General features: G+C 43.1%; 2 protein-coding genes and 1 long non-coding RNA gene across 7 annotated transcripts in view; 2 read left to right on the top strand and 1 right to left on the bottom strand.

Moving 5' to 3' along the window:
• WDFY2 (WD repeat and FYVE domain containing 2) overlaps nucleotides 1-2,701 on the bottom strand; it is a 59,841-nt gene extending 57,140 nt beyond the window's left edge. Inside the window, exon 1 of the mRNA XM_040542815.1 lies at nucleotides 2,394-2,701. Within this exon, the coding sequence (XP_040398749.1) occupies nucleotides 2,394-2,530 (137 nt within the window). The 5' untranslated portion in view covers nucleotides 2,531-2,701. The remainder of the gene's footprint in view (nucleotides 1-2,393) is intronic.
• An 18-nt stretch (nucleotides 2,702-2,719) lies between these two features.
• Nucleotides 2,720-16,674, top strand: LOC121062675. 3 transcript variants are annotated; one of them, XR_005815651.1, is made up of 5 exons: nucleotides 2,759-2,895; nucleotides 7,077-7,239; nucleotides 7,852-7,980; nucleotides 12,857-13,086; nucleotides 15,241-16,674. It is a non-coding gene; the product is annotated as an uncharacterized LOC121062675 (long non-coding RNA). The 3 variants fall into 3 exon arrangements; XR_005815652.1 differs by having other exon boundaries at nucleotides 2,720-2,895; nucleotides 12,857-16,338; XR_005815653.1 differs by lacking the exons at nucleotides 2,759-2,895; nucleotides 15,241-16,674 and adding an exon at nucleotides 5,510-5,798 and having other exon boundaries at nucleotides 12,857-14,950.
• A 3,573-nt stretch (nucleotides 16,675-20,247) lies between these two features.
• Nucleotides 20,248-27,078, top strand: part of INTS6 (integrator complex subunit 6) — a 44,222-nt gene continuing 37,391 nt past the window's right edge. For 2 of the 3 annotated variants that reach the window (XM_040542801.1, XM_040542782.1), the window contains exons 1-3: nucleotides 20,248-20,811; nucleotides 21,066-21,143; nucleotides 21,846-21,995. In XM_040542801.1, the coding sequence (XP_040398735.1) occupies nucleotides 20,701-20,811; nucleotides 21,066-21,143; nucleotides 21,846-21,995 (339 nt within the window). In that variant the 5' untranslated portion in view covers nucleotides 20,248-20,700. The remainder of the gene's footprint in view (nucleotides 20,812-21,065; nucleotides 21,144-21,845; nucleotides 21,996-27,078) is intronic. The other variant, XM_040542793.1, reaches the window with a different exon arrangement.

Raw genomic sequence — 27,078 nt, 5'->3', positions numbered from 1 at the left:
CCTGAAAATATGTGCGTGTATGTGCTATAAACACAAACAATTCAGGGCTACATAATGCGTGGCTATGTCTGCAAGCTATAGCTGGAACCACTTCCGCAGTCTTTTAAAACCAGATAAAACCACTGGTGTCACACAAAATACAGACTGGAGGCCAAACTCCTGCTTTGAAGGATTTACAGCTATAGAGCCATATAATGCACTAAAGAAAACTGCAAAGCGATGCCTTACTTGTTGCATATGTTAAAAGACTACCAGCAACTTCAACTTCGACATGCTCAGCTATTAACTAGCGAGCCAACAGAGAATTGCCTTCTCTTTCCAGATGACCTCCCCAGTCCAAAGCACATGCTGGGAACAGCAAGTCCTTCCAGCTAAAGTCCTCTGCAAAAGTTTCAGAGCATCTCTCTCATATGACCAACATATCACAGGCTGATAAACTCAGCCAAAACTCACTTGATTTCCCCAAGTAAAGAGACAGATAACATCTCCATAACCACGCTTTGCAGTTTCCAGGAATCTCTAAAAGCCCTCCACATTCCAAGGCCATTAAACAACAACCTCAACACTAACACCAGGAGGCAGGTCCAAACAGGAAGGATCTGCAGAAGCCTGATCATAAGGCACAGGTATTGAGAGTCTGGCAAACTTTTCTCCAACCCCAGGTATCTGGAAGCCTCCAAGTTTGAATTCCAAACTGCTATTCCTTCCAAATAAGTTTTAGTCTCTGAATCTTCTAATTACAGTAAAAATGCCAATGCAGATGGAAAATGAAAGGAAAAAGGATCAATCAATATCTTCATGCCTAAAGAAATAAAAGGCAAGATCATAGCTTATAGCACCTCAAATACACCACAAACTGGCCCGTGAGCAAGCAGGTTATCTCGTTAGTGCCTGTATACAGAAAATGACCTGGGAGCCCCCAGACTTAACACAGTACTACTTGTTTCCTTTGAGCTATCCTGTATCACCTTTAGACACCTAGCAGCAGATTTCTTTCTCCAGCTGCAGCAGGAAGCAGGACATAAATTAGGGTCCTACATTATGGGCTAGTGCTGGGACAGGAGAGAGAGGGTGCTGCTGTCAAACTAGTAAGTTGCTGAGTGACAAACCCCTGGGCTCCACTTCACCGCTGTTTTCTTGAACCTAACATCTCAATTATTAGTGAAGCAAACGCATGTCACCAATTCCTTTCTCTACCAAGAAATACTGACTTGCAGCACCCGCCTATTCTCACCAACTCATACTTGCTAAAATAGCAGAAGCTAGATACTAATTGTTTTCTGTGGTGGGGGGGAGCAACAGAAGTTGAGAGAGACCCATATGAGAGCAAATTAATTTCAGGAATACATCTTTACTGATAAAAAGAATTAGCTGAGTAAGCGCTATTCAGTTTCACAACAAGTAAGTAAAAAACATAAAGAAAATTAAATCATGGCCATGTAGCACTTTAAAACTCTGTTTAAAGACGCTTCTACAGTGTACTTGTTTGAAGCAGCTCTTTTCTTCTTGCTGTGAGCCATGACAGCTCACTTGGAGACCATGGCTTAGATGAACTTAAATCACCTTGGATTTACTCGGTTCACATGTCTGACAACTAGCTGGAAACTAATGCACAGTGAGGACAATGACAGGATGAAAGAAATACTCACAGTTTTCAGGAAAGCTGACAGAGAAATAAGAACAGACACTGAACATGATAACGGGTGTCCAAGAGAAATAGTCCCCCCAAAAACCCTTGAGAATCGCAACATATTCACGCTTTTGCCGTTCAAGCAGACAGCTGGGGACACAGGTTAGGTGCACCTGAGTTATAAAGAAATTCTGTTTAAAATAATTAAGTATGGATTGTGCAGGAAAACTGAGCTCTGGTTTTAAAGGAAGGCACCTTCAGAATTCAGTGTGAAACTTCAGCTGGAAGGCTGCATGAAGCTCAGGCTCTTGCAGGGGAGAGCGGATCGCCTCCAAGCAGCGTCAGCCACGCGTTCACCCCACGCTGCGCAGCTGAAGGGCCCGAAAACCTTCTGCTCCTTGGCAGCTTTACAACACGGGACTGAACTCCAAGATCTTATCACCGCGATAGGGCATTTTTAAACAACCACCGAGAAACACTTGGGAGAGGGGAAAGGGGAACGAGAACTGCCTTCGCCAGCAGCACCGCAAACCTTCAGGCAAGGTCAGCAAGGATCGCCGCGGCACCCCCAGCACCCTCACCACAGGACCTGGACCACCACCTCCACCACCACCAGCAGGACCAGGACCACCAGGACCACCACCATCACCAGGACCATCAGGATCACGACCACCAGGACCACCACCAGGGTGGGACCACCACCGCCGCCCTGCAACCCCGGCTGCTCCGAGGGAGCCAGCGCCCGGCTGCCCGTTCCCGGTACCTGTCCTCGGAGACGCTGATGACCCCGTCCTCCTTGGGCACGATCGCTGCCATGTTCACCACCTCCTGCGAGCCCTCCACTTTGTTGAGCAGGAGGGGCTTGCGGGTCAGCGCCTTGGGCTGCGGCTCCGCCGCCATGGGCACCGCCGCTGCGGCGACGGGAGGCTGCGGCGAGGGTAGGCGGCCGCACCGAGGAGGAGGAGAAGGAGAAGGAGGGACTCGGTGCACGGTGCCGGGCTCTGTCGCTCATCCCCCGGGCTCCCCGGGAAGCAGGAACCGAGAAAGCGGCGGCACCGCCCCCAAGCCGGGCCGGGCCGCCCCCCTGGGCCGGGCCGGGCGGTGCGGGGGGCTGAGGGGGAAATGGCGGCGGGCGGCGTCGCCATCTCGCAGCGCCCCCAGGGGTGTCCCGGCGGCCAGCCTGCCTGAGCGCTGCGGGGAGGATTAACGTCGGGTCTTGCAGGCGGCTGTCAGGAGCCGGGCTGGTAAAGGGAGGCCTTGAGCAGGTAATGGTGGTTAAAAACTGGGTGTAAATGGCTGCTTTCCCGAGCAGGGGTGTGGGTCCGGGTGCCTGAGGGCAGCCCTCCCTGCCTGGTCGCCACACGGTGGCCGGCTGGTTGTAAAGCTTCTCGTTCGCAATACCAAGGCTTGTCTGTATTTAGATTACGAACTCTCTCATGGTGAATTTCTAAGGGAAATGTAATAGGGCTCCAGCAACCGCTTTTCAGCGAGATTCTGCTTTTTGCTCACTTTTCCTGTTGGATTCATTGAGGTCCAAGAAGGTCAGGGAACTTGCCCAAAGCTCTGTGCTAACGTCAGCAAAACAAACAAAAAAACTAACACACGCTTTCTCTTGAAGTGTATGCCATAGACAATCTTTCATAATCCATCTGGAGAACTCTGGAAAACAATTCTAGGTATCTGAACAGTTGTGCTACATTGCAGAAGTGATTTGCAGGCTGGAAAGCATTACTTCAAGAATAACTAAACTTACCCATGGTAAGATGAAGAGCGGCAGTTCTCTGAAAAAAAAAAAAGTCCTTCCCATCAGCAGAGAAATTGAGGAGGCTTATGAGTTTAGCAGATAGGCGTATATTTGTTGTGCAACTTGTGACAAGACTGTCACATATAGAAGTGAAAACTAAATTCCAGATAGCGTTTAGTAAACTGAACATATTATGCTAGACAAACAGGGTCTGGAGGCCTGCAGGACCACAGCAAGGCATTTAAGCTCTACTTGACTGAACTATTTGAAGTTCACAAGTGTACTGTGGAGGGAAATGTCTGGTCAGCAACAGATAATGGCTTGTAGGAAATGCATCTGCAATCTCAAGCTGTTTCCCGGGGGATGTATGATCACATTAGATAACATCCCTTTTTCACAATCCTTAGAAGGGACTGCTACTAGAGAACCGAAGATGGAAACCAGCCCTCTTACTGCTACAGATGACCTTGCAGTCCTGGGCTAGACCTACAGCTAGACCTACAGCTAGACAAGCTTGCATTGCTACATGATGTATGAAATATTCTTTGAAGATGCTGATATACTTGACAATTTTCAGAATGGATGTATACCTTAAAATGTCTTTGAAAACTAAAGTCTGAAGAAATCTGGCAAGGGCTGCTGTCTTTGCAGTTTGTTTGCATTCAGGATTTGGCACTATGTGCTATTCATAGATAAACATGGTCTGAAAGTATGCTGGAGGCAACATGCTGCAGGCTCTAGGGAGACGTAGAATATTTTTTGCCCAACAGACCTTCAAGGAAGTGAGTAAGGGGGAAATGAGTATCTTAACAAGGTATGGTTCACAGGACCCAGAGTTGGTCCTATGCATCCCTCAAATTAGCTGGTTTTTGTTTGTTTGTTTGTTTGTTTCATCAATTGCCTATTGAGAAATTCTATTTCCCTTGCCTCTCCTTTATCTTTAAACATTCTCGGACACAACACTACTCCTTCAAGATCTAATACACTGCCCTTCTGGAGGAAAACACTAAAAACAGTCCTAAATGGACATTCTATTTTACTTTCCTGTTTCTAAAAAGGTGCAGAAGATACTCCACTTGGTGGCTATGACATGGTTGTTCAGGTGCACCCATTGAATGCAGGTTTCACAGGCAGAAACAGCCCGGCTGCCAGGGGCATGCATTTGGATCAAAGCCAAATAATGACACTCTGAAATGAAATCTATGCTTTACATAAAGGTCTAATCTTTGGTAATGATTTACCTGTTTAAAAAAAAGAAAAGCCCACAATGCAAGAGATGCTCCAGTGGGCTTATAGTCAGTCAAGATAAAAATCTTAAGGGCTTATTTTAAAGCTTATCTTTAATGGTTACTTCCTCAGCAAGACCAGGAAGGTACTTAAATAATAGAAAATGAAATCCTGAGCTCTGGTACATCACTTTACCAGGTGTCTAAATCTGGGGTCAGTGCTCTTATCTCCCTTATAAGGTAGAGAAATATGCTTGGGAAATTATTGCACACAAATAATTGTCTTGCTGTGACTGAGAGAAGAAGAGCATTGCTTGAAAAGCTGGGGAAAGGAGAAAGGAAGGCAGAGAAGAAATAAGATTTTAGAGTAAGCCAGAAACCTGGAGCTTACTCCTGCATTGTACCCGACAGGCTAAAAGAATGTGGTCATAATGGTGGAAAAGGCATTGAAATTACCAACAAGATCTGAGTGTTTTCCCAGATCTACTATTCTCACACACAATCCAATCAAAAATGATTCACTTTTTAGAAACAATTTTCTTATAACCACATAAACTAATGGACAAAAAGACTTCAAGCTAGAATAGCTGTAGTCATCAATTTTAATGACTACCTGCAGAAACAAAATTAGGGTAGTTTAGAAAAGTGTTTCCCCATATAATGGGAAAAAATCAAGAAAATAAATCTTACCAGTACTTATTAGCAGATATATTTTTTTTCGTTTTCTATCATAGCTTTATGGTAAAATTGCATGGGTTGAAAATATTTCTAGGATGATTCCTTGTAACTGAACTAGAAGCCAAGCAAAGCAAGCATACTCAGTTCTTTTTCAACTTCCATAAAAAGCATAGGATTAAAAATTATGCTCCTTTTTTTTTTTTTTTTTTTTCAGGTACTGCTGTGGTATGCTTGGATTATTTGAACTTTCTTGTAAGAATACATCTGCCATTAGCATGGGCTGAAAAAAAAAAACCAAACTGAAAAAGGCAGCTTTATATCAAATTAATATCGCCTCATCTTTGTTTCTTAGTGTCCTTTCTCCTGCTCTGCATTTTTGGCATGCCACACGGTAAATGAAGCATTCTCCTCAGCCTTTTTTTCTTGGTATGGGTTGACTTTCACTCCTTTGATTTGGATGGAGTGGATTGAGCCTGCCTGCCTGCTAGCAATAAGACTGGTCCATGTCTTCTTGAATTGGGTGAGGACAGAATAGCTCTGGGAAGGGGTAGTGCTTTGGACCACTGTGTTCACACACAGCGGAGCCAATTTCTATGCCCTCGTACCACACCAGAGTCTTGGTTACTTTCTCCGGTTCCTCGTCTGCAGTCCTGTGAGCTGGAGCAAATTCAATTCCCGAGCTTTGGCACTTTGCTTTAAAAGTTGCTCTCTGGCTCCATCTTCCGTTTTGTCTTGTTTGCTGACTTTTCGTTTTGTTTTCTCATTTCGGTATATCAGAATGAGATTTTTCTGAGTTTTAGGAACTAAATTTCTCTTAAAAAGTAGGTAATCACTTCTCACATGACAGTTGCAGCAACATGGAGAGGATTTGGACATGCAGGTGAGCAGGGGGCCCAGGGAGGAGGGACCTGGACCTCTCCCAGCTCTTCTGTCAGCCCTATTTTTGGATACTTGTATCTTCAAGGTTGTTACTTCTTGTTAGAACAAGAGGAGAAATCCCTAGCCCCAAAAGCACAGCAATAGGTACTGTTTTGGCATAAAGGTAACTGTTCTGAAAAACAATGATTGTGACATGATCTGGCAACATCGTGACATCTCGCAAACCTTTCAGCTAAAACTGGCAAGCACTGGGGCCACCCAGTAGGAGTGGGACAATTTAATAAATATGTTGAAATCTTTGCGGGTACTAACAAAAACTGTCCTTTTCTAAAGTGCTCAACAATAATTAGAGTAATATTTATATTCCCAAGAACAAGCCTTTCATAAAGAAAAAGCTATTTTATGGTGATTAAAATTTAAGAACTATTTAACTTGTGCCCCTTTGAGCTATTACATAAACTGATTGCAATTGCTCTCCCTCTGCAAGAGGGGGACCAATGTGGGAGAGAAACTGCACATTGCCCGAGTCGGTGCTTAGATTCAGAAGTGCTCCATTGACAGTGAGCCAGATTTCAGCTTCTGAGGCCTCTTCCTCAATTACCCATGCAAAACCAAAAGGCCTGTACACACAAAGGATAACCACATAAAAAAGGTAAAAACACTTGGCAACAAATAGAGCCACCTCTCAATAGCCATCGAATGCAGCGGTTTACCCTCTCCCGTGCTTTTCTTCTCTGCTTGTTGGTAAATTAAATGTTTTCCCACTTTGCAGTATATGGGATTTACTATTTCTTCAAAACTCGATGAGCTATGCAACTGCAAAGCTTTGTGCTTAAAACACTCTCCTTTGCAGTTCCCTTGTTTTGTCAGTAGTGATAGCCTTCATGAGATAGTTACTAAAAAATATTTTTAATTTCAGATGCTACATCATTCTTAGAAGCATGTGGAAAACAAATATAGATCCATTCTTCATATAGAACGGCAAACTTCACAGAGTACCAAAGCGTTCTGTGGAAAATACACTTGTCCATCTTGCTTAAAAATACAAAACCTTATGAAAATGCACCCTTATTTTGCTCCAGGTATTTATCATTCACACAACAAATAACACGGCCCATCACATTTCTGATAATAAACCCTACATGCTCATTATGACAGTTTTCTTCTGTATTTCATTAGTTTTGTTTCATGTTGGCCTTCAGAAAATGAGGACCTTTAGTTTTTGTTTCATGTTGGCATTCAGAAAATGAGGACCTATCAAAAACTGATACACGGATTCAATCTGCTGTATGTCGAAGTTCTGAAAAAAATTGATTAGCTTTAAAATATGGGCAAGGCACCGTGCATGGCACTCTGTAGAACCTTATTGAGAAGTACACTAATTTCTAGCTGCTGTGCAAGTGCTGTTGGCTTTGTAACTGACTGTGAACATGTGAGAACAAAAAAAGTGATGCTGTGTCAGTGTGTGGGCTGCAAATGAGAACTCCTGGCTCATGCATTTTGCCCCATAAGCAGTTCTGGCATTGTATGCAGTCTTATTGCTGTTTTCTTTGTCCTCACTGATCCAGCTATAGTATTACTCACATTTTGGGCTTCCAACTTGCTGTCAAAAATCTCTCTAATTTTATTCACTGTCTTTTTAGTGGAACTCTCTGATCACTGATTCTAAGATCATTATTCTTGTATTTTTCTAGGCTTCGGGACTTCAGAACTTGCTTTTCTAAATCTTCCTTTCCTTTGTGATATTGAAGAATCATGGAATAGCATCAATAAATATATTTTCTATTTGGAAAATGGATTAAATTATGTAACTTGCTTGAAAGGTAAATAAATTTCTCTTACATAATACACTAACTATATGAAAGCTTTGAAGTATTTCCTTTTTCTTTTTTTTTTTTTTTTTCCCTGAAGTGTACAATTAAGAATGTGTCTAGGGAATATCAAAGAACATTTTCTTACAACTTGTGTCTTTTAATTATTTTCTTCAAGTTTCTTACCTCTGCTACCAGTCATGTGGCCCAACAGTGGATGACGATGCTGAGCATATAAAAGTCTGGTTTGAGAAAACCAACTTTTTTTTTTTTTTGATTGCTAATATTGAAAGTTAGAAGTAGAATGGTGGAATATTTTACAAAACAAAAACAAAACAAAACAAAAACACCAACCGACCAACCAAAACCAAACAACCACAAAACAAACAAAAAAAACGGCAAAGAACTCTGGTACAAAAAGGTCCCAACAGTGCTATTGTGTTTTTGATAGGAAGTTTTATGAAGCTGAGCAGTTTTCTTGAAGTTGAACCACTTTGTAGATTACCTCTTACTGCAGTTACATGGAAAGCTTCAAATTGTACAAAACCAGCATCTGAGTCTTTAAAAAAAAAAAAGGTAGACCTTCTCTAAAGCTGTCAATTTTTTTCAACTCAAACCTGTAACAAAAGATTTATTTAAAAGCTTGTGGTTTCTGAACCAGGCTGGGTAAAGTCATCCTTGAAGTAGAAAAGGATTCCTGCAAAACGTCCTGAGAGGCAGCGTATGACTCAGTATGATAGGGCTGTTTGTGGAGTTAAAAAAGCATCCCAGATCATCTAATCAAACTCTTTCATGTGTTATTCTGTGTAAATGTTATGAGTCACCTCCACTCTAGCAGGTAAGCCAGCATTTGTGGCCCTCACTGAAGCAAGGAGTTTTTCAGTCTGTGAGCATGTACGTACATCCCAGTGATGCTAGCTTCAGATGGCACTGTTGCAGATGGTGTTGTGGAGCATTTGGTTCTGATTACCTCATGGCCATTCCTGATCAGCATCTTTTTTATTCTAGATAGATTACAGCCGGAATATCTGATTGCCTTGGACATCTTGCGCAGTAGTAGGCCCATATGTCTGTAGTCAGAATCTACAGAGTGCACTTTGATTTTGAAATGATAACCATATCTAACTCAAATTTAGCTGCTTTGGGGAGATGTCCTTTGGAGAAGAGTGGATGTGGAAGCACTGGCCCGCTCCAGGGCAGACACCTAATGAGAAAATCTGTGAAAGTGGGAGCAATACTTTTTATTTTTAAAATAGCAAATGCTTTAGAGACAAGAGGCCACACATGTTTGGAGAGGAAAACCAATTATTCAGTCACGTCCTCATCTGTAACTTGGTGACTTCCTTGTGTAAAAATACCATCTAACAGTTACCTCAATGAAGACTGAGTAGAATTATCTCTGTGAAGACTGAGGTGAATGTGGTTCATGTGCATCTTGTACCTCTGAAAGCGGATAAGGAAAGTCCAAATGGAGGGGAAAAAAAAAGTCGGCCCATTTGGTACCAACTGAAAAAAAAGTATGACACTCTCAGAAGTTTAGCCCCTGATGTTCGGGCTAACTGGCACCAGAATAGCCTCCATATGTAATATCAGAACAAGAAAATTTTCACACACAGAGGCTCTAAATGAGATATCAGCGTCAACAAGAAGGTGCTCAAAAGAATCCATGTGAGGGCAACTGATGCTCTGAGGTGAAAAGAACTCATCTGCTGTGTTAGGTCAGCTCCCAGTAATAGGAGGGAACAAGGCAATAGTTATTTTTACTGAACCATGGCAAGAAACACTAAAAATTGGCCATGCTAGTGCTGAAGTGTTCAAATGCGAAGACCTTGGATAAGGGACAGAGTAATTACAAACATGTAAAGACCCTCAAGTTGTAATGAGCCAGTCTTGGAAACAGGTTTCTTCATTTGAAAAGCTCCATGCATATGTATGTATGTATGCACATACCTAAACACATTGAAATGAAGAAACCTTTCCCAGAGGCCAGAGAGCCTGAGGCCATAACTGCAGCAATAAGTTTTGCTCCAGGATGGGTCCAGTTCTATTGGTTCATAAACCAGACCTTTTTTTTTTCCTTTTTTTTTTTTTATTTTTATTTTTCCCCCCAAACCTTGCTCTTTTGGTTTTGTGCCAGCGTGGCCCAGCTAACATCACAGAACTAAATTTTCATCGTCCCCCAAGACAGTGTGATGATGTAAAACTGCTTGTGGGGAATGGTCCCTATTCCATCATGGAATCATAGGATGGCTTGGGTTGGAAGGGACCTCAAAGATCATCTAGTTCCAGCCCCCCATGTTTTTCTCCAGGCCATATCCAGATACCTTTTGAGAGAGTGCCAAAAGTCACGTGCCAGAACTGCCAGGTAATGTGCCCACAGTTCAATTTTAAGAGCTCTGCATAGCACTACTTGAGCATTGGCCTCTGCAGTTTACCAGCATAGATCCAGATGATGAAACTCTCCATAGTTTTGGTCCCTCCCAACCCAGCAGTTTGGCCACAGATACCCATCCACCATAGGAGGGGGTACCAGCAAGACATCTAGCAAACTTTTTTGCAATCCTAGGCAGCTGCTCAGGAGCCTGAGTGCTCCAGGAGCACTTCTGTGGGTAGTCTTGAGTTAGCTCCTTCTCAGTGGCACACAGCAAAGCATGGGCTGTCCTCTCAAGCACTTTGCTGTGCGTATTCATGTTCTAGGAACTTCAGCATCTGGCTTGCAGAGTCCCTCTGTAGAGATGCCTGACCAGTCAGCATTCAATTCCTCTGTTCCCTCCCCTGCGAGACGAATGCCAGATGTTAGGGACTCTCTTACCTCCTCTTTGATACAGTCCTGCCTGACACTTTTCTGCTCCCTAGTGCCAGCAATTGAGGAGAGAATAAAAACAAGCTAGGACAACTTCCCTGTGCACAGCTAGCTCCTGATCCGAATGGCGAGGAGGACAGAGAGGGTGGTTGTGCAGCTGCAGTGCAATATTACAGTGTGTACACATCACTACCCGGGGCTAACGATCTGGCACCAGCGCCTCAAAATCCTCTTGTAACACATTTGCCAGACACACAAAGGTGACAGTCAAAGATTTTCCTGACGTGGACTTTTCTAGGCATTTACCCCTTCCCCAGCTTGAGGGCTGACAGTGTCAGTTCTGGCTTGTATTTATAGCAGCACTTTTTCTGTGAATTATATTTTGATTCATTTCAGGGTTTTTTTATCCATGTCCTTTTTTGACTGGAAAAAAATGTAAGTATGCACATTTCTGTATGTACACATAGATGAACATAAAAATTCAAAAGAGAATAAGGAAGAAATACCACTTCTGACCAGGCATAATTATTCTGAAGGGGAAATGATACACTTTTTGTGCCTTTTTTTTTTTTTTTTTTTTAAGAGGTGACGTGCTGCCCTTAGTGCTGACTTGTAGCAGAAGAGATTAAAAATTCTTGGGCCATCAATAGCAAGAAATCACAGGGCTGTATTTACAGAGGTCATTAGCTGTCCAGACATCTGTTGGGTAACAAATTCTGCTAAACATAGATCATGAAATGATTCTTGAATTATGCAGAGGGCAATTTCACAATCCAGAAAACAGAGAATTCAAGCGGAGAAGAAGCCATACAAGACCCTCTTATTGCCAGCTGGGGAGGAATTCACGGTGATGTCAGAATTACAGGAAAGTTTGGTGCTAGTGACAGAGGTCTGCTGGATTGCTACCACCGTGATAAGGAACAGCTTTAGATGATGGTCACAGTTACAGCTACATTCTCAACAAAGTAACTGATGTTATGGCAAAATCGGTCATAGTAATTAGAGGAACACTGTGATAAAGCTAGCTGGACACAAGTAAAATTTGCAAATGTCTTAGTGAACACTGCTGTTAAACACGTTAGTACACGGGTAATAGATTTCAATATAAAAAAAGGACTTAGGAAATGACAAGCAGATGCAGCAATGGAAAAAAAAATGGCACTATGGTGGAATTTGGAGCATTCCAAATGATAGATAATTAAAGCACAACAGATCTTAACTCCCCTTGAGAAAGGAATAGTGCCCCTTTCCCTGTAACTTAACTGCAGCAGCTGCTTGGGAGAAGATCACAAGTGAGCCCAGTTCTGCTGCACTGTACTGTAATTGGGTTAAAGGGCTGTCACTTACCTCTGAAATGAGAGCTCAAGTGATATCTGTCAACCTTTGGAAGCTTTTGCTGGATCAGGAGTTACTTATTAGCTGCTGTTGAAGTCAAGCACAGAGCACAACCAATCATCAAAAACAAGGAGAGTGAAGACTTGTCAGGGCAAATTAGTAGTTTTGGCTTTTTTCCCTCAGCCAGCTGAGGAGAGGCATACTGAATATCTAAGCTGAAACACCAAGAAAAAATACTGTAACTTTTTCTGAAGCAAAAGGTAAGATAGAGAGGATCTGAAATGGAAAACATGAAGAAAAAAAAAGATCAAGGAAAACAAAATAAATCAAATCACAATACCTTGAAAATAGATGCAATGGATATAATAGTTAAAAGCCTGGATTTGCCTCCATTGCATTATTAACCTCCATCCTTCAAGACCACAGTTATATTGATCAGTGTTAGCTGTGCATTCACAACTCACATAACCCAGTCAAACATGAATGACTGTAGCAGTATCGAGGCCCTCACAAAAGAGCAACAGCAGAAAATAGAAATACCTCAGGGGAGGGAAGGCACAGAAGAATCTCAGAGGAAACGTTAATTCATCACACAACCAGTGTACACAATATACTTTGCCAAAACTGGCGAAGGGTACGCTTAGCGTCAGCCTGAATTATGGGATGGGCTTTCTTGGGCTTTTTGTTTTGGAACCGTGTTTGGAAAATAACCATAAACCGTATATTGACTTTAAAATGGCTTACCAACAGGAAAATATTAGAGCTGATCCTGAAACGGTCAAGGCTTTCCGATTGCAACATCGTGAAATTCAAAGCCATCTCCAACAACAAAAGAACCCATTGCTGACCAAACAGCACTGCTGGATGCAGACTGTTACTATGAAGAAGGGTTACACTTACAATTCAAGGTTCATTATAAGCTGATCTCAACTCTGTTCTAAAATTTTCCTCATGAGAAATGCGTTTGTGATTTCAACTCGGTAAGAATTATCCTTTTGTACTTTTCAAAGCAATGCTTTAAGTGTCTTTCCTTCCCATTTGAAATATTTCTACAAGACACTTCTTTTTCTGCAAGTCAGTACAAAGCAGATTTGCCCACCGTGGCATCCATTTGACTTCCTTGTGCAAGACTCTGGACCTTTTAAACAAGTAGGTCTTATATCAGGGCTTCAACATGCATGTAAAAACAGAAATAAAACCCCTCTCCTTTCATTTCAGCTGTACCTTTTGAATAACATGCTCAGCACATAGTCCCAAATGTCTAGCCAAAGGTGCTAGAAGTCAGAGAACGCAGATGAACAGATTTCTTCCTTGGATGAGAAGCTTTTTATATTTTTATCAGGTTTGTTTTACTGTAGAAGACCTATGTCTGTGCTTTATAGAGGGCTTTTGTTCAGACTTCCAATTATCTGCTTGTTGGGATTTGATACGCTTTCATTAATTGCTAAATGGCAAAAGACAGACCAAGAGGTATATATTCCATTTGACACCAGTCATGCCAGCTGCCTTGCGGAGAGCAACCAAGTGCATCTTTCTTTTACATCTTTCTTTGTGGTTTTGGGCAAAAGATGGCAAGGCATAATAATCGCATTTAGAGTAAAGACTGGATAATAAACTTCTACAGCATGGCAATATTTTAGAGAAAGAGCTCCCAGCTCTCAAATACCACATGCAGGTGTGCTACCTCAGTGGGAAACATTTTAGGGATGAATGAGTAACTCTGCCCTCTTGTTTACTAAGACTATACCCATTACATTGGCCATTAAAAATAAATAATAATAAAAAAAATACGTCTTGCCTCTCTGGGAAGTGCTTGTAGCATATCTTTTAGCTGTAACCACTTTATGCTACAAGCTGCCTGTAGCTGGAATTGGTGTCCCTTAACCACTCGATTAGTTAGATAAATTCTGCACGCCTGTGTCTGGGATCCATGGTAATAGAGTTACGTTGCTATGCTATGAAATGTGCAGGAGGGTCCAACCCTTCAGAAAGGATATGATTTCCGGGGCTACTGAAACTTTGCAATGAAGGCAAGAAAGAATGCTTAAAGGAACAAACAAAAGAAATCTCTGGAACGGTGACAAGTGGGATCACGCAGATCGGTGGGTACGGGCAGGGCACTAACCTCCCAGGGAAAGTTTCCTCCAGGAAGATTTAACAGCTCTCTGAAAAATTGTTTAAAAATGGTGTTGTGGGGGAAGATTATCCTAGTTCTGTTCCTGACATCCTGAGGAGAGCCTACATGGCAACACCGTGTGTTGCATGTATTTGTGCGAAGGGCTGAATTAACCCGTTAGGATACACAGAGGAGCCTTCAGCCCGGACTGCAAAAGTGAGACGAGAAAACCAAACACAACCAGGATGGACTGCTACAAGCAATCTCCCTCAAACTGCCTGACTGATGTAACTATTATCTCTGGCCACACTGATGACAGGATTTTTACTTCCCTGGCATAATAAGCAAAGGTCTCCTCAGACCTGTTGTTCTAGCGAATGCAGAAGCCTCCTCCTGTTTTCATGGCCTGGGGAGAAGAGGGAAGATGAGAAGTCTGTACATTTCCCTGGGCACTCTGGTATTAGCAGGAATCAAGTGGACTGCTGCTGCCTGCTGCTACCAGCATCTCAGGGATGGAAAATAAGTTTAAGAAGAAAGGAGGGGGAAAAAAAAAGGTAAAAATACCTTAGCTTTTATATGCTAGAGAGCGTTTTCTGTTCTCTTTGGGTCTTGACACTGCCAGCTGAAATACTCAAGAGACAGAATAAATTTAAAGGCTCAGAGCTGAGACAGGTTTTTGTTCTTGACCAAGATCCTACCTTAAGTGAAAGGAGCAATGTAAAACATCAGGAAGGATATATGAAGACTGTAACTCTATTTGAATTCTCATATGCACTACCTTATTAAAACTGTAATTTTGCAATGTTTGTTTTAAGCAGTTATCTCCACATTAAATTTAATATTCCCTCGCAGTACCAAGTAGAAAAGGTCCTGCTCTGTTAAACACTGTTAAATACATATGAAGACAACACACTGCCTAGAAGACCTTTCAATCTAAGGCCAGTAATACCAAAGGAAAAGCGTGTATCAAATATACAGTTTAATTTGATTTTTCTCTTTCTCTTTCTCTTCTATTCAGGTGCCTTCCAACCTCTCAATCATTAACTGACTGACTTCTACTGTCACAGCACAGATGGTCCTCAAAGAGATTAGTTTTTCCTCTGAAAATAATCTTACCATGCACTTCTATCATAACGTACTTTCCAAGAGCTTAAGTACTTCACAAATATTCATGAACTTCATCTCTCAGTGCCCACATTCAGCCCGGACATTTAGAAAACAAACTACTTCAAACTACTATAATCCCGGTTTCCTTGCAAGCCCACATTAGCTATGCTGCCCCTGGATGGCACACTGCTGTTCGCTGTGCTTCCAACTACTGAGCCAGAAAACAGCAAGGGATTTGGATGGCTGAAGCAGTGGTGGGGAATACAAAAATCCCTGGGAAGCTTCAAAGGCTATCCTCTGGGTTTCCCGATCTCCAGGCAATGAAAATGAGGCTGTCTTTGAAGATGGGCCAACAGAAGCCAGAAAGCAGCTTCTTTTAGGGGTCATCGTTCTGCAAAGCGGTGTAGTTTCACTGTGTTCTGGTGCTGGGAAAGCCAAAGTACAGACTTCTAAAAGGTGCTAGACAGTTTCAAAGGCAGACAGCTGCCTCTGCAAATTTTAGAAGAAAAAATGGGCAAAGTCCTAGAATACACATAAAAATTTGAGATCCAGTTTTCTCAATGTCACTTTTCCGAAAAATTTTGAGGGTTACATCTTACGTGATCCCTGTCTTCTCAGTAATTACTCATCTAGGAAGAGTTCTACACATTTATCTAAGCTACCTGAATTACAGGACGAAAGCGGTTTACCTTTGGTAACAATTTCAGGGAGAGCAAAAAAAGGTAGGGTCAAAATCACTGAAGAGAAACTCATGAAAAACAACCCCAAACCACAATTTAAGCTCTCATTTATTCAAGTCCAAAACAAGTGGAAAATAATATTTTATTTATGGAGAAAGGAAATAACTTGAATGCACAGAACTTGGCTAAAGGAAGGCTAAAAGGAATAGGATACAGGTATTAAAAAATAATAAGTAATACTCAGAATGCTATGTATATATATGTATATACACTAGTGATGAACAGTATAATAAAATTAACCAATGGAAAATTTAAGACTTTTAAGCATGGAAAAAAATAAAAAAATGTTTAATGGTGACAATCTACAAGGCTATGGAATGGCATTCTCATGGGGGCTCTGAAAAATTTACCTGTGTCACTAGAACCTGGGCTGACCAAGATCTTTGTATCTTTGTGAAACAATTTTGTCTGAAGGAGAAAGCCAATTAAAAAAAAAAATTAATCAAAGCTAAACTGCCAATTCTAGTTCAGGCCTGTGGTTCAGGACAAAATAAGCCTAACACTATCTGATAATATAACAATAATTTCATGGCTGTCAACTGGGAGAAGCTGTTGTTTATCTTCAAGACAAAAAAAATATAATAACAGTAAATGACACCAAAGTTGTTTTTTAAAATGGTGTTTTTTCAGGCATATTTTTATCCTCATATTTTGCTTTATTGAGTTAGAATTAATTTTTAAGTGAAATTTGCACTTTTAATACTGTCTTATTTGTCCTCAAATGGACAATGACCACTCTGAAGATCAGAAAATGGATGTTCTTAGATACAGATTTATGTTCAAGTTCCCTCATGGATGCATGAAAAATAACAAACAAAAATTGTGTATGAAAGAATCCTTTGCAGGATATATGCAGGAATCCTTTGTAATTATCCTTTGCATTATCAATACAGCAGAGGCATTCCTTCAGACAGAACCATGCTGAAATAATTCATCTAGATTTAGGAGAAAAGATAGAACTGCCTCATTTAGCCTGTACAAGGGGTATAATTTTGCCCACCATGTAAAAGGGCTGAAACCAAAACCGCATCTGTTTTCAGTGATAGTCTCAAGCTCTCTCCCTGCTCAGCTGCATCAGCTCTCCCAGTAATGAGCATAAGCACTAATATCACTGGGTTTTGTTCCTTCATAGCAAATCCCTTGTACAGATTTATAAATGTGGCTCTGATGGCAGCACTAGCCATTATGAGTCTCGCATTAAGAGGCTGATACAGACTTAGGCTTGGGTTGATTATCTTTCTTTGAAAGAATCTTTCTCAATATTAATCAAATTGGCCAGCTCCCAGCAGAAAAGTACTAATGCCTACCACAGACGACACAAAACCAGCCTTGATTCTGCCCTATAGGGGATCTAATATGGATCTAATATAACATGCACAGGAGCAGGAAGAACTGAATGTTCCAAATGGCTTCAAAGATAATAGCAAAAAGAGAGTACGTACAGAATTCATAAAGTGTTTTTGCTTGTATAAATCCCATTGGAGCTGCATATAAGTTTTGTCGGTGGGATTCTTTTATCAGTGATGATCCCTGGACTGAGGGGACTAGGAGTAGGATAGGCCCAGCTGCTTCGGTCCCACCTTCCTCTCACGTTGGTGAGAAAAACACGGTGTGCCTACTGCATCCACTTTTCAAGGTCACTCCAGGATTCAAGCTGGTTTATGACTGATTCTACCACAAAGAGTTAATGCCTTCCTCCCTCTCTTCCCGCCCCCCCTACTGGCAACAAACAGAAAAATTAAAAATTCCAAATGACCTTCCAGGATTTACGTGAAGTCTCCATGTCCCAGGCTGCCTTTCACAACATTTTCCTAGTAAGGCAAGTGCTCTAAAATGCCTTTTTTTTTTTTCCTGCACTTTGGAGAAGGCTACATTCCAGAAGTTTCCGATTTTTAGAATGCTCTCCAAGAAGATGGATGCTTGACATATGAAAGAGGTGCTCTTTTATTAGGCCAGTCAATGAAACATCAATGATATTACAAATAAGAGAGAAGATGGCATGTCTGAAGAACGTGCCTGTCTAAGAGATTTAAAAGGAAGCCAATTAAGAGGCCAACATCATACACTCACTCAACATTACTCCCCAGAGGAGCTACAAATCCCAAGGCATGACTTGTTAAAGTAGCATCACGGCCTTTACTTAACAACTCGAATCCCACCACCTTAGGGAGATAATTACTAGTCTAGCAGTAGGCAACCTTGCTGACCTCCTCAGGAGCCGCACACCTGACAGACAGCCAGAAGATGCATGCAACTTTCTGTGGAGAGCCGAGGGGAAGAAAGGCATCCCAAAACACAGTTGGAGACAGCAAGAGACTGTTGTACAAACGTTCTCCAATAGACCAAATATTTTACTGCATAATGGGGGCTGGCATGCAGCTGGATTCCAGGGCAATCCAGCAACATGGCCTCGGCAGCACCTGCTGGTTTGCTTCCTCTAACAGCAGGGGCTCAGATTAACCAGTAGAACCTGGACCAGCACAGCCTTGCTGTCAGTCACAAGACACAGCCCCGCTACTGGAGCTCTAAAATTGAATGGCTGGAAAGATGCAAGCAGCTTCAGACTCACACAAGCTTGGCCGGTCTTATCACTGCCCGCAGGATCCACGCTGAGTACTCACAGCAAAGGATGTTGCTTCTGAAGAAACGTAGTTGTCATAACTTGCCTGTACCCACTCCAAAAATCAAGTTTCATTCCCAACTCCCAAAGTCCTTCAGAAGGACTCCGAGGGGTGACCTGGGATAAAAGGAAGCATCCCTGGGGTTGCTCCAGCGCCTCAGAATGGATGGCACAGGCCGCAGATGCCAATGGGCAAGCCAAAATACCATGCTCACAGGCCTAAGAATGCCTACAAAACTGCAATGGAAATATGATTCCACCCCTCTCTCTCCAGCCTTCCTACAAACTAAATGCTAATCTTTCATTAGTCTTAAAGAAAAGAAAAAAAAAAAGCCAAAAACAGCTCTTGCCTAACAAGACAGAAATGTTGCCTGGAAGAACAAAATGAATCAAACCAGGACACTGCCAATTTTATCTTGAGAGAGGGAGCACGGTGGCTTCATACCTTCGAGAGCAGTGGCTGTGGGAGCACATCAGCTGGATCGGGAGAAAAACATCAGGCAGATAGGATGTGGAACAATCCCCTGAACAGATTATGCTAAAAAATGGCTCTGGAGTTAGAGCTTGAAGGCTAGTGGAGCAGAAACGGCAGAGACTCAATTGTTGGGGAAAACAAACAAACAAAAACTGAGGACAGATCTTCATCGTTAATTGGTTGGAAACGCTCCACAATTATATGATTTATAGGAAGTAAACTCGGAGTGCCTGAGCACGGATCAAAGACATGTTAGCGTTAATTTTTGCCTGCACGTAGGGGAAAAGGTCACAGCGAGAGCCGGCCAATTTTTAAAATTTTTTATTTATTTTTTTTATACAGAAAGATCAGACTGAGTCTCTCGGAATTCACTGTCGGAGCACCCACATGCCGAACCCAGTGGACACGTCGGACTGCCAGAGGCTGAACTTTTCCTGATAAATGAGCCCCTCTTCAGCCAGGCCGGCTGATTTCAGCCCGACTTTGGGTTTTCTGCCTCGGCCTCCTGTCCTGAGGGGCAGTTTGGGGATCAGAGCGGTGCACGGGGCCTTTCCTTCCCCCCGCAAAACAGGCATTAAGGGGGAAGCGCTGCCTCAGGGGACGCCTCGCAGCCCCTCAGCGGGAGCAGGGCTACCCCCCCTCAGGCGGGGACCTTCCCTCAGCCTCAAGGAGAGCGGCTCCCACCACACCGTGACTCACCCGCCCGCTCCCGGCGGGGACAAGCCACCTCCCTGCCCTCAGCCCCGCCGCAGCGCCCCCCGCCGCCATTTTCTGACGAGCGACACCCCCCGCCCCGCGCCCCCCCCCCGCCATTTTCTGACGAGCGGCGCCCCCCAGCCCGCACCCAGCGCCCCCCCCAACCGCCGCTACTGCGCATGCGCGGCGGCGCCTCTCGGGCCCGCGCTCCCCCACAGCCCCCTCGCCCCGCCCATGATTTGAATATGCTAACGAGGCACCGCCCGGCGGCCCTATGGCGGGGCCGGGAGGCCGTCACGTGGGGCGGGGACGTGTCCTCGGGGGGCGCGGCCAGACCTGCCCAGGCGGCTTTAAAAGCGGGCGGCGAGCGAGGCAGCGCCTCAGTCAGAGCGAGAGGGTGGCGGGGGGCGGCTGGGGTGCGGCTGCTCCGCCCGAAACTTCGGAGGGGCGGCAGCAGCAGCAACAGGGGGAGGGGAGGGCAGGGCGGAGGAGGAGGACGAAGGAGAAGAAGGTGGCGGCCGTGGTGGTGGTGGTCGGGGCGGCGGCGGGGGGGAAGGTCAGCAGCGGCGCAGCCCTCCCCGCCGCTCCCTCATGAGCCAGCCCGTGCTGGGCTGAGCAGGCCCCGCACACAAAGGAGGGCAGGGCAGGGCAGGCAGCGCTGCCCCCCCCCCCTCTCCCCGGGAGAAGGGGCAGCGGGGAGGCGCCCTTCCCCGTGCACAGCACTCACGGCCACTCACTGCTCCGTCCCCTTCCTCCTCTTCCTCCACCTAGCCCCTCGGTTCTCCCCCCAGCCCCCCCCCCCGTCCATGTAGCCGCCCCGGCCGCCGGCCCCTCCGCACTATGCCCATCTTACTCTTCCTGATAGACACGTCCGCCTCCATGAACCAGCGCACCCACCTGGGCACCACCTATCTGGACATAGCCAAAGGCGCTGTAGAGACTTTCATGAAGGTACCGGCTCCAGGAGGCGAAAGAGAGAGAGCGAGGAGGGGAGAGAGAAAGGGGGAGGGGGGAGCGGGGGGGGGGGCTGCGGGGGGTGAGGGCGGCGGGGCGGCGGTGTGCGGGCACCCAGGGGAGGGAGGCAGGGAGGGGAGGGAGAGAGGGCCGGGGTTTTGGGGGGGGCTCCTGCACCGCCGCCTTCCTCCTTCTCCTCTTCCTCCCGCCTCACCCTCTGCTTTGTCCCCCCCCCACCCCATGCACCGCAGCTCCGAGCCCGGGACCCGGCCAGCAGGGGAGACAGGTACATGCTGGTCACTTTCGAGGAGCCTCCCTACGCTATCAAGGTAAAACCCCCGCTAATCCCTCCCTTCCTCCTTCCTTCCCTTCCCTCCCCGGCCTCCTTCCTGCCCCCTCGGCCGGGCCGGGCAGCGGCGGCTCGGCGCACGCACGGGCTCTGGCAGCGGCAGCGCTGACATCAACATGGCCGACATTTTATTATTTTTTTTCCTCCCCCCCCCCCCCCCCACCCCTCCTCTGTCCCTCCCCTGTGTGGTTTGTGAGCAGCAATGAACTGTGGGGGATATTTAATTCAAGTTGGGAGAAGTGACAGCAACTCCGAGGAGAGTTTGTATGGGGGGGGGGAAGGTGGGATGAGAAGAGGACGGAGCTTCCCTCTGTCCTGTCCTTTCCAAGGAGGGAAACAAGGCAAGGGGGGTGGCGGGGCTGCATGACACAGGGCCGTGAACCTGTTGGAGATCACTTCAAGGCTGGGCAGAGGAGTTCAGATAGCTGTGAGGTTTATTCACGGGTGGCTTCACAGAAATTCGCCCTTTGGAACATTAGATAGATGCGGATCATGAAGATTTTAAACTATGTTCAGGCTTTCTATAATAGCATTAAATACGCGTAACTTCCAAGGTGTTTTGCATGCCTTTCTGCTGAGCTGCATGCAGCTACAAAGTGTCTTGCTTAGTTGCTGAACAGAAAACCCTGAGCCTTTACAAAGCTTCTGTCTGAAGAATGTCTTCTCACGTTTCTCTTTTCAGGCTGGCTGGAAGGAAAACCATGCAACGTTTATGAATGAACTGAAAAACCTTCAAGCTGAAGGACTTACGACTCTTGGCCAGTCCCTAAGGACAGCTTTTGATTTATTAAACTTAAATAGATTAGTAACTGGCATAGACAACTATGGGCAGGTAGGTTGACTGTTAATAGCTGGAAAAAACATAAAACACAAGCTTCCCAGAGACAGCTATTAACTAAATGTCCAAAGAGGCATCTTCATGGAATACGTGATATGGGGGCTTCTTCAAAAGTAAGCAGAGATCAGATAGTTTGAAGAAGTGTAGCTGCTGTCTTTAGTTTTGTACCCAACTGTTTATTTCTCCCCCAGTTACTTAGTTCTTAAACTGTGATGCGGCCTCCAAGTTGACCTTCCCAGTTAAACTTTGTGATTTTTTTTCCAGCAAGTCTTGTGCTTCAGAACCTTAACTGATGAGCCTGCCGGGGTCGTGACAACTTGGCTTTATGTATACAGTGCTGTATGATCAATTAAGTACGGTTTGGGAGATGAGCTGTTTTTCAAGCAGCCCTGCACGTTCCAAAGTACTGAGCGGAGCATACCTTTTTCAAAACATTTTCTAACGAGATTACTACAACTTTTCTCTGAATACCTGTATTTTCATAAACCTGCATGTTGTATCGAGCCTTGAGGAGCTGTGCTTTTCTAATGTCTGTGTTGCAGCTGTCCCTTTAAAGCAGGACTTCTTTTGGGGTGGGCCAACATTCTCTTGCTCAGTAGTGAGTTGCTATAAGCCAGTGACTCCAGGTTAAATATGCACTTTAGGAAGAGTATCCAGTACTTTCTGGCACTGGATCAAACCCTGGATTTGTTTTGCATAACGCACATTATTAGTATTGGGCAAAGTATATCATGTTTTTTTCACATGGGACATGCTAACTTGAATCTCCCCTTTTCATTTTTTTCATGTAATGCATCATCTATCTGAGGATTAGTTACTGCTCTTGGTATTTAACGTGGGAATGTGGTTGTGGAAATAAGCCCCCTCTTTCCCCCTCCCCTTTCCAGTCTGAGCAGAGTTTGTGATAACATGCCATGTTTGTTTGGGAAGGGAATTTCTCTCTCTCTCTCATGTTGCATTGCATGGCTTTGCCACTAGGTGATCAAGTGAGTCTAAGCATTTTTAAAATGCCAGTTTGGTGATGAAACTTTAAAAAAAAAAAGTGCTAGTTCCACACATGGCTATTTTTTTGTCTATTACCATCTGCTGTCCTCTTGTACATCTGTGTGCTAACCTTTCCCATTTTATGACATTTTTCTTTAGTTACGTGAGCTATGTGAAGCTTTTTAGAACACTTACCATTGTAGGCGCATACATGAAATACTTGCTCTTTACCACTGTTCTTGCTAGTGATAATACAGTATTCAAACCCAAGTATTTAAACTTGCTCTGAGTGAAGCTATGCTCAACAGCCCTGTCAAGTAGGCAAGTTGATTTGTCACAACTCTCTTGACTAGTTAGTTTTCATTATTGTGGGCTGCTGCTGTTTTGTATGTCAAGCAATTCTTGTCCGGTCTGTTTTGGTTACAAATCTCTCTCAGCTTGAACCCACCATGGTTATGCATGCTGTTTGCTCTGTCCACATGTTGAACAGACTGCTGGAGAGGTGTTCAAATGCTCAGTCAAGTGACTGAATAGAACTTCTGCCTTCTTTCAGCGTCTGCAAAATTAGATGGATGTATTGTAAGTGCCAGATCATCTGCTGCTGAAGTCTCTGGTTCCCATTCTGGCTCTACTGATCAAAGTAGCAGATTATTCATAAATAAAATTAAATTCTGGAGCACTTAACTGATCCATCAGCACTCCCAGGATGAGATCCAGGGCAGTTAACTTGCCTCAAATTCACATTGGCCTTTGAACAATGTCAAAATCTGTTCTTAAATATACACGGTATGAGAAACTTACAAATTCAGGGTAATAAAAACGATCAGAATGCTCAGTTACATTTGAAAATATTTTACTCAGATTCACTTCTTAAGCAGTTTAAAATATTAAGTCCACAGAACAACTGAGTAGTTTACTTCAATATAGCAGATGTTTGAAGAGTGATTATCTCAGAGTGGGAGGAGCAGATAGTTTTAGAAAATGCGACAGATTATTTTAGGTGTGGTATTACATGAAGTAATAAATTTAAACATTTATTAAGCTTTTCTCTGAAAAAATTATCTGGCTTAATATCTTTTCACTAACACGCTTGGTTTTTGGTTGCATTTACAAGCTTCTAAGGTATTTGCTAAGATCCATTTGTTTCACATGTGGACTGTAAAACATGTGAAAATGACAAGACATGATACAAACTCAGTGGGATTGCCTGGTTATGTCATCCAGCAGTGTGCTGTCTCATCCCCCTGCTAACTTTGAACTGTTTGTTTAAATGGCAGTGTAACTCACTATACTTGATTCCTTTCAAAGTAGACCACAGTTCTCCATCAGCTCAGCTCCTGAACAAGAGTGGTGGCTGAACAGTCATTCTGAAATTGAGGAAAATCTCCTGCTTCATATTTTCTTGCAACAGTGACGTTCATATTTTTAACATGAATATTTACTGCTGTTACTTTTTTAGTAAATACATACTGAGTTGATAATGATTGAGTGTACAGCTACATTAGCTGATTACAATATCTCATTCAGATCTTAAAGGGGCACTGTCAACATGCTTAGATTATCAAGAACCTGGAAGATTTTTTCATAAGGTGTTTCTGATTAGTGCTATATTATTTCTCTCTAAACCCTTTGTCTTACCTAGGATTTTTTTGATCTACATTTTTGATGTTTTTTTGTCAACAGCACAAAAAATGTGCAAGGAGGCAGTAAAACATACAAAAGGAAAATAATTTGACATTCTTAAAGGTCAGCTTATTAGGATTTTAGAGAATATATATATTTTAAGGTGACTATTCTTTCAATTTTTACAGCACTTTCAGGTGGATAAATTCTGTATTACATTGCTTGAATCTGTGTACTGTGCTTTGTGCTGATTACAATAGCAGAAGAATGAACCTTCAAATAAGGTGTCAGCTTTTTGTTTGCTAAAAATAGTGGTCCTCTTCACCTTCTGCGTTTTTACAGAAAGCTTTGGAAGAAACACAGGGTTTGGATGTGTTCAGGAAGAATGCAATTTAAAGACGCCAAGTTCAGTAAACTCAGTCATATCACACAAAACACTTTATTGGCTCAGTTTGCACTTAGCTAATTGACTTTGCCATATTTTCCCCAGTTCAGCTTCCCCATTATTTCAGGTAATCTGCAGTACCGAACCTATTACTGGCAGGTTTTCCATCCTCTTGGAATACACTCCTAAATCTCATAGATCTGGCTTGTTCAGCAGCATGTGTTGCAAGGTGGCTATTATGTAATACAGTAAAATATAAGCAAGTGGCTGTATGTAACCATCTATCTACTTCAGTTACTTGCAGTCTGTAGTGAAGTTTCTAAGAATGAGCTATAAAACTAAGGTAGGTAAAAATGTATCGCTGGAGTTTTGAAACTTATATGCAAAGAACCATTGTAGCACTACCAAAATGGATCTGATGGATGTGGGAAACTGCTAAAACTCTGGTTAACTGAAACCCCATGTGTTTCACCTTTCCTATTATTTGTATAATGAAGGTCTCAGTAGATTTTTGTGTGCAGTATTGCATCAACTGAGGCTTGAGAAGATAAAATTGGAACCTACTGGTGCTTATTGGAATGGATTTTCAGAGTGGTTATGTTGATGTATCAAGCTATTTTTCCAGTTTTTCTTAGGATGAAATTTCATTTTAATATTGCCAGTAGAAACAACTCTTTTCAGTAGCAGAAGCTTTTTGTGTGCTTTTTATCTAAATAGAGTATCTTGCACATGTTCTTCAGATTCATAAGTATTGATACAGTAAAACCAGCTTAGAGGTGAGTTGGTCTTGTTAAATATATTGTAACAAAAGCACATGCTAACATAATTGTTTTGAAACAAAAGGCCAACTGTGATGCTTCTGTAATCCAAGGGGACTTGAGATAGGTATTTTTCATTTGCAGTGTTGGGAAAGGTACACTCTGTATTTAAAGTAATAGCAGAAGTACTTTTTTGATGACTTACCAAGCTGTGCCCAGTCTTGGTGAGAGCCTTTTTTTGGCAGCGTATTTCACATATATGGAAAGTGAAACAAATCTTGAAGCAAACTAAAATCCAAATGGAAATCAATTGATTATGGGTATTTTAAGACTTCAAAAATATGCAAAAGGCTAGAAAGACCTATTTCTGACCTGAAAGTTGAAAGGTGTCCTGCATTGGATGACTTTTTTTTTATATTGCTTTGCTTTCCGAAGGTTTTAGTCACACCATATATGACCATCAAAAAATCTTAATTTTAGGCTAACTGCTACTTAATAGTTCTCTGAATATATGATTAGACTAATTTGTAGCTACAGTATTGCTGATGTGTTCACGCAGTAAAGCTTAGGGTTGGTCTCTAGAGATCAGCGTGTTTTGCCATAATAGCCTAAATACTGTAATATTCCAAATACATGTAGATAGCATGCTTAGGAGATAAATTCTAATTGTGCTTTTAGGCACACTTCAGCTTTGGTTTTAAGTCACACATAGTAGACTCCTTGCTTATGTGCATATCTACATCTAAGATACACTGAGCTTTAAAAAACAAAACATCCATAAAAAAATATTGTCCCCAATATTTGTATATGTTATGCTTTGTGTGATGTGTTTTGAGCAGTTCTGTATTTGGATTGTTTTTTGAGGATTGTTACTGGAATTCCTTGCTTTCAAAAGTCAAAATCCTTCAAGCGTGACTTCTGGCTTGGCGTTCTGGGGCCATAAACACTGCACTGGAATGGCCTGTGTTGAGCGTGCATCCAAATTTGGAACCAAAGTTTAGATTAGTGTTTCCTGCTTTGTCATGCTGGCGTGGTTGCACAGGCAGTTTGCTTTTCATGTTGGTAGAGGCAGAGGTTTGCACCCCTAGTGCAGCACTCCAATCCTATTTTTTCCCCCTGCCCCCAAAAAAACTAAATGGGAAAACTTCAGGCAACAGAAAACAACATAAACTGAATAAACTGAAGCATGGCAATAGCAGAAATATGTAAGAAAGGATTATTCGTAGTTGCCTATTTTCTATAGAATAGAAATGGTCTTAATGTAAACTTAAATGCCTGTTATGTCAAAGGTCTATATGTGAAGTGCTGATGAAAGTCAATCCTTCTC

The sequence above is a fragment of the Cygnus olor genome, chromosome 1 (genome assembly GCF_009769625.2).
Source record: "Cygnus olor isolate bCygOlo1 chromosome 1, bCygOlo1.pri.v2, whole genome shotgun sequence".
Classification (NCBI taxonomy): Eukaryota; Metazoa; Chordata; class Aves; order Anseriformes; family Anatidae; genus Cygnus; species Cygnus olor.
This window is presented reverse-complemented; position numbering and strand designations above follow the sequence as displayed.